This window comes from Arvicola amphibius, chromosome 4 (genome assembly GCF_903992535.2).
Source record: "Arvicola amphibius chromosome 4, mArvAmp1.2, whole genome shotgun sequence".
NCBI classification, from domain to species: Eukaryota; Metazoa; Chordata; class Mammalia; order Rodentia; family Cricetidae; genus Arvicola; species Arvicola amphibius.
The window spans coordinates 36,034,420-36,054,110 of NC_052050.1; the positions used below are offsets into that span (position 1 = coordinate 36,034,420).

The 19,691-nt window shown below is 40.6% G+C and overlaps 1 protein-coding gene across 1 annotated transcript in view; it reads left to right on the plus strand.

Annotated features, from left to right (window-relative positions):
• Positions 1-19,691, plus strand: part of Appbp2 (amyloid beta precursor protein binding protein 2) — a 44,363-nt gene that overhangs the window by 17,885 nt on the left and 6,787 nt on the right. Inside the window, 14 exon segments of the mRNA XM_038328087.1 lie at positions 1,174-1,325; positions 2,129-2,252; positions 9,062-9,072; positions 9,075-9,118; positions 9,120-9,236; positions 11,430-11,459; positions 11,461-11,490; positions 11,492-11,521; positions 14,198-14,266; positions 14,341-14,364; positions 14,367-14,400; positions 14,403-14,446; positions 15,469-15,593; positions 18,442-18,527. Of these exon segments, the coding sequence (XP_038184015.1) occupies positions 1,174-1,325; positions 2,129-2,252; positions 9,062-9,072; positions 9,075-9,118; positions 9,120-9,236; positions 11,430-11,459; positions 11,461-11,490; positions 11,492-11,521; positions 14,198-14,266; positions 14,341-14,364; positions 14,367-14,400; positions 14,403-14,446; positions 15,469-15,593; positions 18,442-18,527 (920 nt within the window).

Genomic DNA, 19,691 nt, shown 5'->3' on the forward strand with positions numbered 1-19,691 from the left:
TCTTCTGGCCTTCAAGGACAATAGGCATACATGCGGGCAAAACACTCATCATACATATAAAATGATAAAATAGTATATAATTCAGTGATATTAAGTATACTTGCCTTGTTCAGCCATCAGTAATAGACATTTGCAGAATGTTTTCACCATTAAAATTTATAAGCAGACAAAAAAACCACTGAATACTGTGGTAGCAAGTTCCATGGAGTGGGACGATAACTCAGTGAAAAGCTTTGAATAACAAAAATAAGAGTTATACTCTTTTTGACGGGAAAAGGTCAAAGAACATATTTTTACTTTATAAATACACATAAAGCTCTTAGTGAGGGGTTTGATAGTTTTAAGGCAGAGTGTCATGTAGCCCAGTCTGGCTTTAGATGTTGGTCTTTCTTTACCTTACACCTTCTGAGATATATTCTCTCTCTCTTTCTCTCTCTCTCTTTCTCTTTTGCTCTCGCTCTTTGTTGTTGTTTTTTTTTTGTTTGTTTTTGTTTTTTTGAGACAGGGTTTCTCTTTGTAGCTTTGGAGCCTGTCCTGGCACTCATTCTGTAGACCAGGCTGGCTGCCTCTGCCTCCCAAGTGCTAGGATTAAAGGCATGTGCCACTACACCTGGATGCCAGTGTCTTTCTTAATGTTCACTGCCACATATGCCATTCTAGCAAGTTTCTTATTTGTGCCTCCCATCTTCCTGTAGGGCTACACTGGATTTCTAGTGCTTGTACTACTGTGTCCAGCTTTTATGTGTATGCAGACTCATTGTCAGGCTTGTGTGGCAAGTGCTGAGCCATCTCCCCAGCCCCATTGTCTTGTTTTTGGAGTATATGCGATTTTTAAAATTTATTTTTTTTGCATGTATCTCTGTGTGAGGGTGTTGATCCTCTGGAACTGGAGTCACAGACAGTTGTGAGCTGCCATGTGGTTGCTGGGAATTGATCCCTGGACCTCAGGAAGAACAGCCAGTGCTCTTAACCACTGAACCATCTCTCCAGCTCCCGTACATGTGATTTTTAAAGCTAGCCTCATCCTTAGTTACCATCAGGTTACAGACTTAGCTTTACTTAACCTTGTTTTGTTTTTAGAAAACAATGGTATCATATTTAATAGAGGAGCAGCTTTCTCTAAAGGGGCAAAATCAATTGCCTCTCTAGAATCACCTTTCTCTTCTCTTTCAGACATTTGCTTCATCATTGTTTTCAGGCTTTGATGGATCATGGTGTTAAAGTTGCTTCTGTCCTGGCCTACTCATTCAGTAGACGATGCTCTTACATCGCAGAATCAGATGCTGCAGTAAAAGAGAAGGCCATCCAGGTTGGCTTTGTGTTAGGTGAGTAATGGGAAAGTAGAGGAGTGTTTATTCTGTAGTGGCCTTGAGTTAAACCTTCTAACAATAAGGGTTCCTGCAAGAGTTCCCACAGTCTGCACAGGCAGATTGTGAGCAACTGTCATACCTAGGTGTGGCCTATTCAACTTCAGCATGTAAGTGGTGTCTTCCTGAATTCTCGTGGCATTCCAGCACAGTGACAGTAATAGTATTTGCATATGCCGAAGTAGACTTAATGAAGTTGAGTAAGTGGATCAACTCATACTTTTAGTGAGCTATGTTTAGAATCCCCTGTCTCTGTGATCCCAAAGCACGCCTTTCTGCTGTGTCATGCTGTCACCAGATTCTTTAACTGTTTACCGTATGCTATGAGACTTAAATCTTTTTAGGGCCTTGTTTTTGTTTTCCAAAATTTGGTATTTTTATTTTTTTGTGGAAATACTTTATAAGCAGAAACCACTTTAAAATATTCTGGGAAGGGATATAAACATACATCCTTTTATATTTATTTATTTATATATATATTCTTATTTACATATATAAATACTGTGATAATTTTATAATTCATATAGTTTTCACAATTATACAGTATTAAAAGTACATTTCAGGCAAATATTTCTTCAAGTTATTATTCCCACTTTCTGTGCAGGAGATCAAACTTTTCCAAAGTTAAAGGTAAGATGTTAATATTATTAATTATTTAATATTAATATTGAGTGTTTGATTTAGGTGTTTTGTTATAAACATGTCATTGTAGCTTACAGTTTATCGAGTCACTTAATGTTACTGATTTCCTTGCTCTTCAGGTGGATTTCTTTCCGATGCAGGCTGGTACAGTGATGCTGAGAAGGTTTTTCTGTCTTGCCTTCAGTTATGTACTCTACATGACGAGATGCTTCACTGGTTTCGAGCAGTGGAGTGTTGTGTGAGGTAAGCTTGGAGCAGATTCCTATGATTAGGTGGTGCTTAGCTATAGGGGTACTTGGTGTTAGTGGTTTGGGCTCAGAATTCTGGGCATACTCCCAACAATTGACTAAATCTCTTAGATGGTAATTATGCCATGTTTTCAGTAGTCCAGTCTCCATCTCCAAAATGTTATTAACTTGCTATAGACTGTGCATGTGTGGAGATAGGGTCTTTCTGTGTAGACCAGGCTGCCTTCAAACTCACAGAGATCTTCCTGCCTCTGCCTCCCAAGTGCTAGAATTAAAGTGTACGACACCATGCCCAGCCTATTTTGTTTTTTTAATACAGTAAAAACCTTCTTGAACTGTTTGTTGGGTAGGAAATAACTTGAACCCAGATTAAAGAGAACATGAATCCCATGTAGTTTAATTCCTTGAAGTCCAAAGATAAGTAAAAAGACACTAAAGGAAGATAGTAGGAAATTTAAAAAATAAAATAAGAAAAACAAAGAAAGAAAATTGTGGTATCTCAGTGTTTGGGGAAAATATAGTGTACCTCTCTGATTTCCAGGACAAAGGAAAACATTTTCCTTTTTTTTTTTTTTTTTGGTTTTTCGAGACAGGGTTTTTCTGTGGCTTTGGAGCCTGTCCTGGAACTAGCTCTGTAGACCAAGCTGGTCTCGAACTCACAGAGATCCGCCTGCCTCTGCATCCCGAGTGCTGGGATTAAAGGCGTGCGCCACCATCGCCTGGCAGGAAAACATTTTCAAGTCCACCAAGACACAGGGTCCTAATGTACTAGCAGATCTTCCTATGAGTCTGTAGGTCAGAGCTAGGACTTTGGATTACCCGAGTCGGTCACTGACAAGGGCAAATGGCATCCCCACTCTAATACTGCTTCCTCAAATTAGCCACAGCTGACTTCTCCTGTGCAAAAGTTGTCAGTGCTTCAGAATTAGAAGTATGTTTCAGGTAAATATTTCTTCAAATTATTCTTTCCTCTTTCTGTGCTGGAGATCAAACTTATTGACAAGCTTAGGCTCTGAGGAGGAAGAATGGCTCACAGAAAGAGCTGTGTTGACTACCCTCACAGTGATTTCTTAGCTTTAAAGCAAACTAATTAAAAAGAAAAAGGAGGGGAGGGAAGCTGCAGATAATACAGTTAGAAATCAGAATTGAGATTTGTCTCAAAAAAAAAAAAGGAACATCTGGGGAGATAACCCAGTGAGTTAAGGGAGTGCTAGCCCTGCAAGCACTTAGGTTACAGGTAGGTGTGTATCGGCATGGTGGCACATGTCTGAATTGACAAGCTCTAGATTTAGTGAGAGATTCTCAAAATGCAAGGTGGATAGCAATTGAGGAAAACATCCAATGCTGACCTCTGACCACATGTACTTTAGTACTAATATACACATGTACACACACACAAGTTTTAAAAAAGAAGCAGTAAGCCGGGCGGTGGTGGCGCACGCCTTTAATCCCAGCACTCGGGAGGCAGAGGCAGGCGGATCTCTGTGAGTTCGAGGCCAGCCTGGTCTACAAGAGCTAGTTGCAGGACAGGCTCTAAAAAAAAAAAAAAAAAAAGCTGCAGAGAAACCCTGTCTCGAAAAACGAAAGAAAAAAAAAAAAAAAAAAAAAGCAGTAACCAGAACCCCTAGAAACTTTAGTCAGTCAGAAGACAGTATCAGCACAGTCAAGCTGGGTCTGTGGTTTACTTCTCAGCACTCAGGGAACATAGCAGGATCCTGTCAGTCTCTCCCTCTTTTCTTTTCTGTCCCTGCACCCATATTATCCTTATTTATTTCCTTTCAGTCAGGGTCTCACTATATACCCAAGACTAACCAGAAACTGAGTTCTCCTACCTGAGCGTCCTGAGTGTTGGGACTAAAGGGATACACCACCATTCCCACTGACCCATCTTAGAAAGACAACCTGCAGAATGGGAAGTACTACAGATCATGTATTGGGCAAGGGTCTAGTATTTAGAGTATATCAAGGAGTACAACTCAATAACAATGACCCAAGGTTTTTTGTTTTGTTTTTATTTGTTTGTTTGTTTGTTTGAGATAGGGTTTCTAAGTGTAACCCTGGCTGTCCTGGAGCTCTCTTTGAAGACCAGGCTGGCCTCAAATTCACAGAGATCCATCTGCCTGCCTCTACCTCCGAGTGCTGGGATTAAAGGTGTGCATCACCCCACTTCACCCCCTGCCCAAATGACACGTTTTTAAATAGGAAAGAGATTTGAGGTGGACACTTTGCAAAGAAGCGGTGTAAATTGCCAATGAGCATATGAAAAATATTACTAAAATTATGAGTCATCAGGGAACTCTATATCAAATCAGATAAGGTACCTCTTCACATGTACCAAGGGCATGTAAAATTTGTTCTAATGAAGTAGAGAGAGCTCTTGCCCATCATGCCTCATGTCCTAGGATGGATTTCCAGCAATACTAAAACAGGCAGAAAGTTAGTGGTACCGACGATTGAAGAGAAATTGCAAACCTTGCACACTGTTGCTGAGTGTAAAATGATACAGCTGTGCAGTATACAGTTTAGCAGTTTCTCAGAATCTAACATAGAATTACATAGGGCCCAGCAGCTGCATTCCAAGGTACGTGTCCAAGAGCACTGAAGCCATAGACTCAGGCCAGAGAGATTGCTCAGTGTTTAAGAGCACAAATTTTCTTTTTTTTTTCTTCCTGAGACAGGGTCTGTGTACCCCTGGCTGAGCTGAAACTCGCTCTGTAGACCATGTTGGCCTTGAGCTCAGAGATCTGTCTTCTTCCCAAGTGATGGGAGTAAAGGCATACTCCACCACCTCCCTGCAACACATACTGTTCTTGTATAGGGCATGAATTTCATTCCCAGTACCCACACATCAGGTAGCTCACAACTGCCTGTAACTTCAGCTTCAAGACATCTGATACCCGTCTGACCTCATACATAGACATACACATGTACAAGTAATATGTAATAAAAAAATGAAAGAAAGCAGAGACTCGAGACTTGAATGCTATACAGAGCCAGAAGCTGAAACGAATTCAAGTATCTGTCTGCAGATAAAAGATAGTCAATTCTGTGTGCTGCAGTGTGGATGAACCTTGAGAATTTTACCCTGTGGGGGAAAAAATGATAGATAGGGCTGGAGAGATGGCTCAGCGTTTAAGAGCATTGCCTGCTCTTCCAAAAGTCCCTGAGTTCAATCCCCCAGCAACCACATGGTGGCTCACAACCATCTGTAATGAGGTCTGACGCCCCTCTTCTTGTCCTGCAGACATAACAGACAGAATATTGTATACATAATAAATAAACAAAATATTTTATTTGCTGAGGTAAGGTCCCATCTAGCTATTTAGTTTGCTCCAGGAATCCCCTGTCTCTCACCTCCCAAGAACTGGAAATTACAGACGCCACCAGGCCTACCCCTTATTATATAGGTAGGTTCTGGGGAATCCAAACTCTGGCCCTTAGGTTTCATGGCAACACCTTCTCCATTGAGACATCTCTAGCCAGTTTTCATTTTGTTTTGACTCTGTGGTGTGCAGGTGCACGTGAGTGTACACATAGGCTCACATATGCCCTGCCTCTTGTGTGGGAGTCAGAGTGACAACTTTAGGATTCTGTTTTCTTGTTCCACTAAAACCTGGGGACCAATCTCAGGTCATCGGGTTTTACATGCATCACTGCCTTTGCCCTTTGAGCCACCTCGCCAGTCCAGCTCTTCTGTCTTGCAATAAATATATTTATAAACTGAATGACTGAATACTCTATGTTTGCTTTTTTCTCATTTGAAACTTTACATAGTTTGACATGGTAAACAATAGTTGCTTTTTAGCCCAGCATGATGGCATATGCCTTTAATCTCAGCACCTGAGATGCAGAGGCAGGGGGATCTCTGTGAATTCTAGAACTGCTGGGACTATGTAGAGACCCTGTCTCAAAAAAAAAAAAAAGAACCAACCAATAACAACAAAAATAAACCAGTTACTTTTGCGATAGTGGTTGATAAGGGAGGTTTGATTTCACATTGTTAATTGTGAAAGTGCAAGTGGGAGCCTTGGCAACACACCCTTTGCTCAGATCTGTGAAATGCACCAGAAGTTCCTTGGCTCTTCCATCCTGCTTACTTTCAGCCCAGATGGATACACAGAGCCTAATGGGTCTCTATGTTTAGTGTATGTTTGAAAAGACCACCAATGGGACTGGAGGAAGCACCAGGCAGTGCCTTTCTGGCATTAATAATGTCTATCATCTCTTCATGTCCAGTACTAAGTAATGGCCAGAAATGATCTTCCTCCTGGAGTACTCACGGTAAATAAAGGGCATTGGCAACTCGTGATTCCCTTTCACTCGAGAGAGTCTCATGTATACCAGGCGATCTTTGAACTGCCTGTGCAGCTGAGAATTACCTTTAACATCTGATCCTCATGACTCCACTGTCCAAATGCTGGGATGGCAAATCACACCACCATGTCTAGTTTATGTAGTTGCTGAGGTTTGAATCTAGGTTTTGTGTAATTGGAGGTTTCTCTCCAGCCTACTAGTGTCCTGAATAGTCACTCTGAGGCTTAATATTAATTACAAACTGTTTCACCTATTAGCTCTATCTATTAACTATCTCTTACAACTTAAATCAATCCATTTATACTATTCTGTATTTTTACCATGATGCTTGTGGCTTGTTACATCACATCTTGCTTCTCCAGCAACTGATGGTTGTCTCCTTGACTTCCCTTTTTCTCCCTGTATCTCTTTGAATTTCCCACCAGACTCTATTTCTGCCTGGCTGTGGCCAAAACAACTTCTTTATTAACCAATGGTAATAATACATATCCACAGCATACAGAGAGACATCCCACATCAGTATCATGCATGCTAAATAGGCATACTACCAACTGAGCCACATCCTCTGTAGCATTGAATTCTAATTGTTCTTGATAATAAAATCCAGGAGTCAGCTATCAGGGGGTGAAAGCTGAAGGATCAGAGAAGCAGAGCAGTCAGCCACTAGAGAGTTCTTACCTCTACCAATGCTCATACTGAAGGGGTGATCCTGTCTCCATGAATCCCCAAACTGAAGCTCTCTATTGAACCTCAGACTGCCTCTCTGGCTGAACCCCTCAACCTGAATTCCTCCAAGCTCCTCCTCCATTATACTCCTCTCTCCGCCCAGTCCTATTCCTCCTTGTCTCCACCTCCTTAGTGCTGGGATTAAAGGTGTGTGACTCCCACATACTGGGATTAAAAGTGTGAGCCACCACTACCCTGGCTCTCTTTCTCTCTGAGACTGGATCAATCTTGAGTAGTAGTATAAGGTGGGTGGCCTTGAACTCAGAGATCTTTTCTGCCTCTGGGAGTGCTGGGATTAAAGGTGTGTGCCACCACTGCCTGGCCTCTATTTCCTAGTAGTTTAGCTCTGTACTCTGATCTTTAGGCAGGCTTTATTTGTTAGATTACAAACAAAATATCACTACAATCCTCAGTCCTGCTGTTATTTGTATTTGTATACAAGGTCTTTCTACAGTACCCAATATGGCCTCAGACTCATTCTGTAGCTCAAGCAGGTTGTAAATTGCAAGACTTGTGCCACAAGCCTACTCAAGTATCTGTTGATTTGTTTTTGTTTTTTCTTTTTTAAAAAATATTTTTAGCTGTAGATGCTTTACTCTTAAGTTCATATTCTGCTCAACCTTGACTGCCCTGCTCAGAAATAGAGTCATTCCACCACCATCTAGAATATCGAGATTAATTTCTCCTTCCCTCCATCCCTTTCTCTTCTCCAGTGCTAGGGACTGAATTAGGGCCTCATACATAATTAGGTAGGGAGGGCCTCTACCGCCTAGCTGTGCCTGCTTCTCACATGGTTTTGACAGTTCCATTATTTAGGCCTAGCTCTGCCTCTAGAGTACTGGTATTAATGCTCTGCTTGGTTTTCTTTTTAAATGTCTTTTATGTCTTTATTGCCTCTGGGTTCTAAGCGTTGTCAGAATGTAGTGCCTTGTAAATAGACATTACATTCAGCCAGCCACTATAATAGATAAGTATTTGTCCTGAGAACTATTCTTGTCCTGTAGTCTGTGATGGATAGTCTACTGCCGTCTAGAGTTTAGTCTGCTCTAAAGCATGTTGATACACTTGTGTACTCATTAGGTTGTTAGCAGGTTAAACATTATTTTGTGTGGTGTGCTCAGGATTTTTCAGCCACAGAGGGTATAGGACAAATAGGTATCACTATTGTATCATTGAACTTACCTCAGCGGTACAGTAAGCTAAAATGAACACTTAGGAAGCAGCATGAATGAGAGCAGTGGCAGCTGATGAAGTGATGCACAGACGTCCAGGAAACTGAAAAGAACGGTAATGGTGGGTGGTGATATGTCAGATTGTTCTTTATTTTCTTCACTATTTTTCTGCATAGTATTTGAATTTGGAACAAGGATTCTTTTGTTGTTGTTTAGCACACGCTAAATACACAAAATACATGAATATTTAGAGGAACAGAATGAATCTCTGAGATTCATCACAAGAAATTCTCAGCATTATCAGCAGTGCTGTAGATAGAACAGTTCTTTCTAGTGCAGCCTCATTTCTTGTGTCCACTGTCTTGTTCATTTAAGTGCTGCACCATTATTTTAAGAGGTTATCAGGGACCAGGTTGGTGGTGGCTCATGCTGGGAGGCTGTGAGGTCAGGGCCAGCCTGGTCTACAGAGCAAGTTCTAGGACAGGCTCCAAAGCTACACAGAAAACCCTGTCCTGAAAAACAACAACAACAAAAAGTTATCAGGGTCACTATGCTGGAAGTATCAAAGTAAAGCTTTTTTTGTCTTTTTCAGGTTGCTTCATGTGCGAATGGGAATTGCAAATATCATTTAGGTGAAGAAACATTTAAGGTTAGCTCAGACTTACATGGATAAATTATCAAAGCATGGCCAGCAAGCAAACAGAGCTGCTCTCTATGGAGAACTATGTGCACTTCTATTTGCAAAAAGCCACTATGATGAGGGGTAAGTTGGCGTGTTGTTTTGAGACAAGGTTCTTTGTAGCCCAAGCTGCCCTTAAATTTGTGGTCTTCCTCTATCACCCTATCAAGTTCTGGGATTGCCGACCTGTGCCAGCCACACCGTGGTGGGGTAAGCGTGTCAAGGTAGCTCCCTTTGGAACAGGATAAGCCATTTCTCTTACCTGTCTTCTGAGTTGCATTTTAGGTATTGGGTGGTCCTTAGGGTGTGTTGTTTTGTGTTTTTGAATAAGACAAGACTTGGTAGCCTGAGGCTCGGGCTCCTGAGTGCTGAGATCAGTGCAGCTCAGATTGCAGGCGTGCACCACCACTCACAGCTTTCTCATACTCGGTTCCTGTCTTAGGTTTCATTGCAGAATGGAAAAATACTTCATTTGCTTTTTGGGTTTGTTTGTTTGAGACAGGGTTTCTCTCTGTAGCCCTGGCTGTCCTGGAAACTCTCTCTGTAGACCAGGGCTGGCCTCAAACTCACAGAGATCCATCCATGTCTGCCTCCTGAGTGCTGGGATTAAAGACATGTGCCTTTAATCTAAAAATAGATTTATTAAATAAATTTGTTAAATGTAAACATAGATTTATTTTTGAATGTGTTTCATGTATGTCTGTGTGTTGCTGTGTGTACATGAGTACAGAGGAGGCTAGAAGAGGGTGTTGGACTCCAGTTACTATGGGTGGTTCTAAGCAATCTAATGTGGACGCTGGAAACAGAATGTGGGTCCTTTGTAAGGCCAGCAGCTACTCTTAACCACTGAGCCATCATTCCAGCCCTTTTTCATATGTATGCATGTGTAGTATGCATAAAGTATGCACATATCTATTCACATGCTTGTGAGAACATGTATGTCGGCAGGGGGCTGATGTATACATTTGTATGCATGTGTGCAGAAGTTCAAGAATGATACTAGGAATCACAATACTGTTCCAGCTTGAGGCAGGACCTCTCAGTTTAAGCTCAGAATTAACCAAAATGGGTTATCTTGCTGTCTTCTTTCTTTGTATAATAGCAATTGTCCACTATCCAGGGTAACTTACTTTGCTTTTTTTGCCTTCTGCTAATCACTAGGAAAAGGTCATTTTTGTTTGTTTTGCCTCATATTACATAGATGCTAGCTCATTGCCTGCCACTTGACCTCTGTAACTTTCTTTTCCATAGTAACAGACATACCATGTGCTGTGTTATCAGTATAAATGTATCATGAACCATGAAGTGCTTATAATATCCAGTATAAAGTAGGCACTCAACTAAATAAATAATAGGGAAAATTATAGCTGGGTTTAATGGTGTGCCACCTTTAATCCTAACAACTGAGACCAGAGGCAGTTGGCTTCTCTCTGAGTTTGAGGCCAGCCTGGTCTACATAGTGAGCTCTAGGCTAACCAAGGTTATATAGTGAACCCTGTCTCAGATAGAAAATGGGGGTAGGAGGGAGGAGCTGAAATGTTACAGAAGGAAAGGAAACTATGTGAAAGCTGGTCTAGGAAGACTGAAGCCTTAAAGATATGCTTAGTTCACTGAGGGGCTAGAAGAAGGGGAATGTTTGCTAAGGCAGGTTCAGGAAGCTGCTGTATGCAGTAATGGCTTCTGGAACATAGAATATAGAACGGGCCTCATTTCCTGAATATATATCCCATCTGTAATACTTTAATTTATAAAAAAAACTATAGGAATATTATTTTTAAGATTTATTTATTTATTATGTATACACATTCTGTCTCTATGTATGCCCACACGCCAGAGGAGGGCGCCAGATCTCAGTACAGATGGTTCTTAGCCACCATGTGGTTGCTGGAATTGAAACTCAGGACCTCCGGAAGAGCAGCCAGTGCTCTTAACCTCTGAGCTATCTCTCCATCCCTATAGAATGTTTTGATGTAGGATTCATATATAGGTTCACTTCCCAGCTCACTGAGCTCAGGAAACTCCTGGTTGCGTGGGCTTGCTGACTCTGGCAATGACAGGTGTACGCCACCACACTTTGCTGGAGGAAGATATAGATAGAAGAGTAGAAATAGTGTGATCAGCACACTTTCAAAAAGATCACCTCAGAAAAATTTCCAATATAAATATTTTTGTGTGTGTTTAAGTATTTTAAATCTTGTAGGAAAAATTTATGATAATTCATTAAACAATGTCATTTAGTTTGTCACTGTTTCAGTTCTTTCTCTTCTCAATTTTTTCAAAGGCGTATAAGTGGTGCGTTGAGGCAATGAAGGGAAATTACAGCAGGCTTGCCAGTCAAAGTGTGTGGTGGATGTTTTAAGACAAGCTTCTAAGGTGAATACTGATGTCTAAAAATAAAATGTTTTTCAGTCTTTGACAACTGACTAGATCTGTGTTCTGCGTTTCTCTGTGTAGTTCCCAGAGCTTAATCCTAGCACTGGAAGCAGAGGCAGGTGAGTGTCTGAGGTTAACCTGGAGCTACATGGCGAAGCTCCAGGACAGCCAGGGCTGCATAGGAGAGACCCTATCTCAAACAAACAAACAAATAAAAAACTGCCTCATAAGTTTTCCATAATCAAAGAAACTGTAAAAATAATTGCTCGAGCTCACTGAAGTAACAATCCACAGTAATATTTGATGCTTTGAATTTTGTCTTCCTTAAAGCTATGTAGTAACCCTCAGTTTCTCATTGGAGAAATTGTTGTGGACCGTAGACCTAGAGCTAGGCTGTCTTCTGTAGTATTTACCTTCCTTCTGCATTGCATTTCTCAGTGGAAGAAAGCTTGTTATACTGGACCTGATAGACTGCCTTTGATTTTTTCTCTAGTTTCTTTTTTTGTAAATAAGTATATAAGAATTCTTGGAGGCTATTATTAGTACCTCAAAGTTAGCTTTTAGTATACAAAAGCCTTGAAATAAAGCACTGATGAAATTTTTATTTTTCATTTATTATTTATTTATTTATTTATTTATTTATTTATTTATTTTTGTTTTTTCGAGACAGGGTTTCCCTGTAGTTTCTAGAGCTTGTCCTGGAACTAGCTCTTGTAGACCAGGCTGGCCTCGAACTCAGAGATCCGCCTGCCTCTGCCTCCCGAGTGCTGGGATTAAAAGGTGTGCGCCACCACCGCCCGGCCTACTGATGAACTTTAATATATGTTCTTTTGTACCAAAGTTACTCAAAACTGAGTATTCCATTTGGTTGCTTTGATCTGAGTCATTTCAATCTGAAAAAAGATTGCAGATTTTTGGTTTAGAAGACATCGCTTGTTCTGTGAAATAGTAAAAAGTTATATATTGAGATGTGATCTTGGTATGTAACTTCAGCTAGCTTTAAACTTAGTCAAGCCGGGCGGTGGTGGCGCACGCCTTTAATCCCAGCCACTCGGGAGGCAGAGGCAGGCGGATCTCTGTGAGTTCGAGACCAGCCTGGTCTACAAGAGCTAGTTCCAGGATAGGCTCCAAAGCCACAGAGAAACCCTGTCTCGAAAACCAAAAAAAAAAACTTAGTCAAGACTACCCTCAAATTGTGATTTTACTTGGGCTATAGGCATGTCCTATTGTGCCTGAGTCTCCATTATTCACTTTAGAGGAATGTGAATAGCAACCATAAATACTTAGATGGCATCCGTATGAGAAAAAGATATTAGCATGCTTAATTTAAACATTAAATATATGCTTGTAGGAAGTAAATAGAACATGCAAAATTTGTATATGCACATGGTATTTAGAGTTCAAAAACTAGAAGTCCCCGTGGTTCAAAATATTTTTAGGCTGGCAGTGGGTAGTGGTGGCCTTTAATTCCAGAACTCAGGTTGCAGAGACAGGTGGATCTCTGAGTTTGAGGCCAACCTGTTCTATAGAGCTAGTTCCAGGATAGCATCAGGTTTGCAGTTTAACAAAAAGGTCCAGTCAGATGGCTTCAGATGGTAAAGGCACTTGCCACTAAGTATGACACCTGAGTTCAGCCCCTTTGAGACTTTAAGAAAGAACCAAATGTTGTAAGCGACCTCTGACTGCCACATGTTCTATTCATTTGCATATATGTGCATGTGTGTGTATATACAACAAGTTATTAGCAAATAATTTTAAGTATGGGACTGGGAGGGATGGTCAAGCAGTTAAAACATTGCCTACTTTTCCAGAAGACCCAGGTTTGATTCCCAGCACCATATGGCCAACTCACAAACACCTCTCCAATTTTAGATCTAACACCTTCTTCTAGCATGCATACAAATACCCCACACATGAAAACCATATTTAAAAAATATATACATGTATTTGTTATATAACAGAAAGTGAGAAGTCATTGTAACCCATTCCAGAAATGGAATTTGTACTTAAAAATATTATGCTGAATCTTCCCCCCAACATTTTAGTATAGTGTTATAAAGGGGTAGGCTCGTACCAGTTTGTGGATACCTTTGTTTGCAACATTTATACTGGAATAAATTACCAGAATTTTCCCAAGTTGTTTACAGATCTATTTCTTTAAAAATGTATTAGAGACTTGGAAAGAAATTACAATTGAAAGACACCCCCACCCCACCTACTGCTACAGGATTTCTTTGTGTATCTTTGACTGTCCTGGAATTTCACTCTGTAGAACAGGTTGGCCCCGAAACTCAAGAGATCTGCCTGCCCATGCCTCCTGAGTGCTGGAATTACAAGACATGCACCACTTTTTTAAATATATATTTCTTTATTATGTATACAACATTCTGCCTCTATGTGTGCCCTCCACACCAGAAGAGGGCACCAGATCTCCTATAGGTGGTTGTGAGCCACGATATGGTTGCTGGGAATTGAACTCAGGACCTCTGGAAAAGCAAGCCAGTGCTCTTAACCACTGAGCCATCTCTCCAGCCTGATACGCACCACTCTTGCCCAGCAGAATCATCGATTTATTTTTTTTAATTGACTATTATAGTGTGGTCTGAAACTATACTATGGTAGTGCACTAATCACTGGTTGAAAGTTGTTTAATAATTTCCCTTTGTTTGTCTTTAGGCTTGTGTAGTAAAACGTGAATTTAAGAAGGCAGAACAATTAATTAAACATGCGGTTGTATTTGGCACGGTAGGTGATTGTATAAAGATACTGTTTTTAATGTTTCTCAACTTTATATCTAATAGTTCTTTATCTTTTTATAGAGATCATTTGGATCCAAACACCCCAAAAATACTCTGATACGCTGCTAGATTATGGGTTCTATTACTCAATGTAGACAATATCTGTCAGTCTGTTGCAATTTATCAGGTATGTCTAATTGTTATTTCCCTTTACTTCTAATTTTAATTGATTTGCTGGCCTATATTGTTTGCCATTTGTCATTGTAAAATAACTCCTGAGTCGGCTGGAGAGATGGCCCCACAGTGGTTAAGAGGGTTTTTTTTTTTTTTCTGTTTTCAAGGACCTGGGTTGTATTCCCAGCCACAACTGTCTCTAACTGCAATTCCGGGAGATCTGACACCTTCACACAGACATACATCCATATATGCAGGCAAAACACCAATAAAGTAAAAATAATTTAAGAAATAAAAAGCTTTGTGTAGCCCTTCCTTACTCTTGTAGGTCTCACCATTGCTTTACTAAGTGTTATGTAAAAGACATAAAAGTCAAATGTTTTAAGAATTGAAGAGACTCATCCAGGACTATTATTATTAGACTGTGGGTCCATATTCCACAGTACTTTCTGTTGCCTAGGTGATGGCTTTACTTTGTAGCATATTTATCAAGGGTCAATCTACCTGCCTTTTTTGCCAGCAAGGGTTGGTAACTATAATTTTAGGCCTTGGAGTCATTATTCAGATAATGGAATCCTGTGCAATAGCTCTGGACAAGGTAGCACAGATTTTTTTTTTCCCTTGAGACAGGGTTTCTCTATATTTCTGTCCTGGAACTCAGTCTGTAGATTAGACTGGTCTCACACACAGAGATCCACCTGCCTCTGCCTCTTTAGGGCTGGAATTAAAGATAATTCTTATTTTACAGTTCTCTTTTAAAGAAGCTATTAGGGCCGAGGCTGTGGCTCTGTGGTGAAGCGTTGCCTTGTTCATCCCCTTTGTTTCCTTACTACAGAAAACCAACTGATGGAATTCCCAAAGCAGGTGTATCTTCACAGAACCAGGCTGTTGTGGGGTGACTTGCAGGTTCTGCTCTTGTTTAAATCCAGCAGGACTTCCCATTTGAAATTTAAGGGATTAGGTACAGAGAATGTGAGGATAGTTAATTTAACTTAAGTAGTATACAGTATTACTAAATGTCTATGGTTCTTTCAGGCAGCCCTTGACATTCGACAGTCAGTGTTTGGAGGCAAAAATATACATGTAGCAACAGCTCATGAAGATTTGGCTTACTCTTCCTACGTTCACCAGTACAGCTCTGGGAAGTTTGACAATGCCCTGTAAGTTCCCCCTTTTCCGACAAGGATAATACTGTTCCCCTGTAGTGTACTAGTCCTTAAGTATTGTGTGGATAAATTTGTCTTCCTGGTGGTAAAATGTTTGAAGTCATTTAAAAATCATTTCAATTTTTAAGGCATCCATTTGGGCTTCCTTTGGTTTCAAATTAAAATTTGTGTATTTCTGTACGGAATGAGCTCTTTTCAGTATTTCCTTCAGTGATTTTTTTTCTTTGAGTAATTAATAGTCTCTGGCTTGGTGACAAATTTAACAACCTCCAAACTTGTTTCTGAAAAGAGAAAAACTAGGTAAACTATAGCTCTTCTTTTAAATGTATATCTAAGCCTGCAAGAGTGAGGAAAATTCCCATCAACAAAGAATGGTCTCTAAAATCCTCAGCCATGAACTATATGACCTACATGCAAAACTATTTTCATGGGTCATAGGCATGCCCATTTGTTCATCTATTTCCTATGACTATTTCATGATACTACTAGACTTAAGTAGTTGTGAAAGAACTTGTTACCAGCTGGACAGTTGTGTCGCATACCTTTAATCCCAGCACTCAGGAGGCAGAGGCAGGCAGATCTCTGTGAGTTCAAGGCCAGTCTGGTCTACAGAGCAAGTTTCAGAACAGGCTACAAAAGCTACAGAGAAACCCTGTCTCGAAAAACAAAAAAAAAAAAAAGAAAGAAAGAAAGAAAGAAAGAAAGAAAGAAAGAAAGAAAGAAAGAAAGAAAAAAAACACCGTAACGAAGTATTTACTGTGTATACTCCTTACAAAGAAAGTTCTCTAGATCTGATATAGAAGAGGAAACCAGTAATATTTTGGAGGAACAATGAAGGCAAAAAGAAGGCCAGGTAGGACATACCTGTAATGCCATCACTAATGCTGGGTCTAGAAGATGAAGAATTCAAGGCACTTGCTGGCAAGTGTGACAAGCTGAGTTCATCCCTGAGACCCATGTGGTGGAAGGAGAAAATTAACTCTTGATCACTTTTCTCCAAAATTTTTTTAGGGCAACTCTGGGTTATCCAATGAGTTCCAGGCCAACCAACATTACACAGCAAAACCCCCTTTCTTCAGAAAACAAACAAACAAAAAAGCCCCAGAGACTTTTCCTTTTTGGCTTTTCAAGGCATAGTTTCTCTGTGCAACCCTGGCTGTCGTGGAACTCACTCTATAGACCATGCTGGCCTCAAAATCATACAGCGATCTGCCTGCCTCTGCCTCCCAAGTGCTAGGATTAAAGGTGTGCACTACCACTGCCTGGCACCACCTGCTTCATCTTGAAGGCTGGGAATTTTAAACAAAATTCATCCTCCAGCATGGTTGAGCCTTGTAAACGTACTAACTTACAGAAGCTAGTCACAAAGGATCACAGTTTGTGTGGCTTTATTTATATATGGCTAGAAAGGCAACTAGAGATAGAAAGTGAATGGTTCTTAGACTTGGGGTGTTGGAGGAATGTGGGGATTGCTAGATGTATCTAGGAATTGTTTTAAGGTGATAAAAAAAAATCCTAAAATTGGTTGCAGTGGTGGATGTACTCTGAATATACTAAAAAACATGGTGGCACACTAACACTCAGGTGAGACAGAAGAATTGCCAGGAGTTTGAGGCCAGTGTGGGCCACCAAATGAAACCATACCTCAAAGAAAGAAATCAACAGAGCTGAGGAAAAGGCACTTGTATAGTCACTGATATCAAAACTCTGTGGAGAAATCAAACAGCATGTTAAAAACTAAAGAGAACTGGTAAATTTGAAGATAGACAGAGATAAGAATTTTGAGTGGGGAACTAAAGAGATGGCTCAGTGGTGAAGAATGAATACTGTTCTTTCAGAGGACCTGAGTTTGGTTTGCAGTACTCATGTCTGGTATCTTAGAACAACCTGTAATTCCAGCACAAGGGAAATGTAACACCTCACCTCTGTGGGCTTCTCACATGCACATACCCACACTCAGATACATAATTTAAAATGACAAACCTTTTTTTTTTAAAAAAAAAAAAAAAAGTTTGATTTTTAAGGGAGTAGCAGGTATAATAGGCAAGTAGTTTGTCTTGTGTTTAGTGGGCTGGGCTGTGAACAGACAACCAGATGTTACCATGGACAGGTAACAGGGAAAAAAATCAGGGAAGTGAGTAATTTTTTTAAGGGACTTTATATACTCTGTTTGGTGGAAGTGAGCCATGCGTGCACAGAAGGAAAGCACTGCTGGGGTGAGAGCATGGTTTTCTCCGGAAATTGCTAGGTGTGTGTGACTGGAGGCTAAGAGGGTTGATGTGGGAATGGCAGGAAATGACGTTGAGAGAGAAGTGGCAGAGATCAGTCTTGTAATGATAATTGGGACTTTTATTTTGAGAGAGATGAAAATACAATGGGCTGAAAATTTAGGGCTGGGAATGAAGCTCAGAGTGCTTGCCTAGCATGTAAAGAGATCCTGGATTTGACTCCCAGTTCATCAAAACAGGAAACTCTGATCCTTAAAACCTCATTTTTTTAAAGAGTTATGTGTATGTATCAGAAAGAAAGTGTGTTTGTGTGTGTGTGTGTGTGTGTGCGCACGCGCGCACATGTACATGCACACACACAACATATGAATGCAGATGCCCATTCAGATCCTCTGAAGCTGGAGTTAAGCGTTTGTGAGACACCTGATGTGAGTACTTGAACCTGTGGGAGAACAGTCAGTGCTCTTAACTGCTGAGCCATCTCCCCAGCCCCAGAACTCTATTCTTTGTAGTTTTCCTAGTACTTTCTGTCAGTATTGTAATACATGTTGTTACGGTTTTTAAATCACTTTTAACTAAAAAGAAACACTAGACTCTATCTATGTCTATTGCAGATTTCATGCAGAAAGAGCCATTGGTATCATTACCCACATCCTACCTGAAGATCATCTTCTTTTGGCCTCTTCAAAGAGGGTGAAAGGTACCCTTTGTAATCTAGCATGAGACTCTTAATCTCAGGGTCATGGGTTCGGGCCCCACATTGGGCGCCAATTTGTAGTAGGAGTGCAGCAGGCTGCGTTGGCAGCCCAACTAACTTACATCCAAAATAATTACACAGAAACTGTATTCATTTAAACACTGCCTGGCCCATTAGTTCTAGCCTCTTATTGGATAACTCTCACATCTTGATTCAACCCATTTCTATTAAATCTGTGTATCATCACAAGCTCATGGCTTATCGGGATTCAACATGTCTGACCTGGCAGCTTTACGGCAGGTGGCTCTCTGCCTGCCTCCTTCCTCCAGCATCCAGTTCTCTTTTTCCCACCTATTTAAGTTTTGCCCTATCAAAAGGCTTAGGCAGTTTTTTTTTTTTTTTTTATTCAACCAATGAAAGCAACACATAGAAAGAAGACCCTCCTACACCATTCTCAGATGGTTGTAAATTAATATATGGCATTAAGTTAGACTGTTAAATTGTGTGGATATATGACTAAAATAATTCCTCGACTCCTGTGGTTCATCTCTTTGATATAATAACATTGTTGATTGTTTATTTTACTTCTCCCACCACCCCTTTCCTTTGAGTAAGATGCAGGAGTCATGCAGACGAGTCCACAGTAACATAGTTCAGGCTAGCTTGCAGTGTGCGGTATTCCTTTACCCCAACTTTTAAGTGTTCTTGCCAAATTCTTTGCTTGTTTTTCCTTTTCTGCTCCCCTCACCAGTGCTCTGTCACTTAGTGCTTTGACTCTGTAGTGGTCACAGTGGGTCACCCTGCGGTAAATATGTCCCTGGGTGAGACTTACCCTAGTCCTAGTTATCTTCACTCACCTTAACACCAGCAATACCAGCAATGAGTTAGATAGTAAGAAGAAGAAAAATCAGTTACACAAAGCCTCACTAATACTGAGTCACCGTTGTGTTGGTTACTTAATTCCTTTCTTCACGTGAGACAGCAAAGGACAAGTGAGATGGCTGAGGGAGGAGAGGGCTCGCTGCCAAGCTCCATAGCCTAGACTCGGTCCCTGGTGTCCACCCCACCCACACAGTAGATAAATATTGGAGAAAGTAGCTTCTATCTTTATGTTTTCACCTGCTGTGTCCTGAGCATGTTTCCATCTCAGTACACATAGGCGTGTAC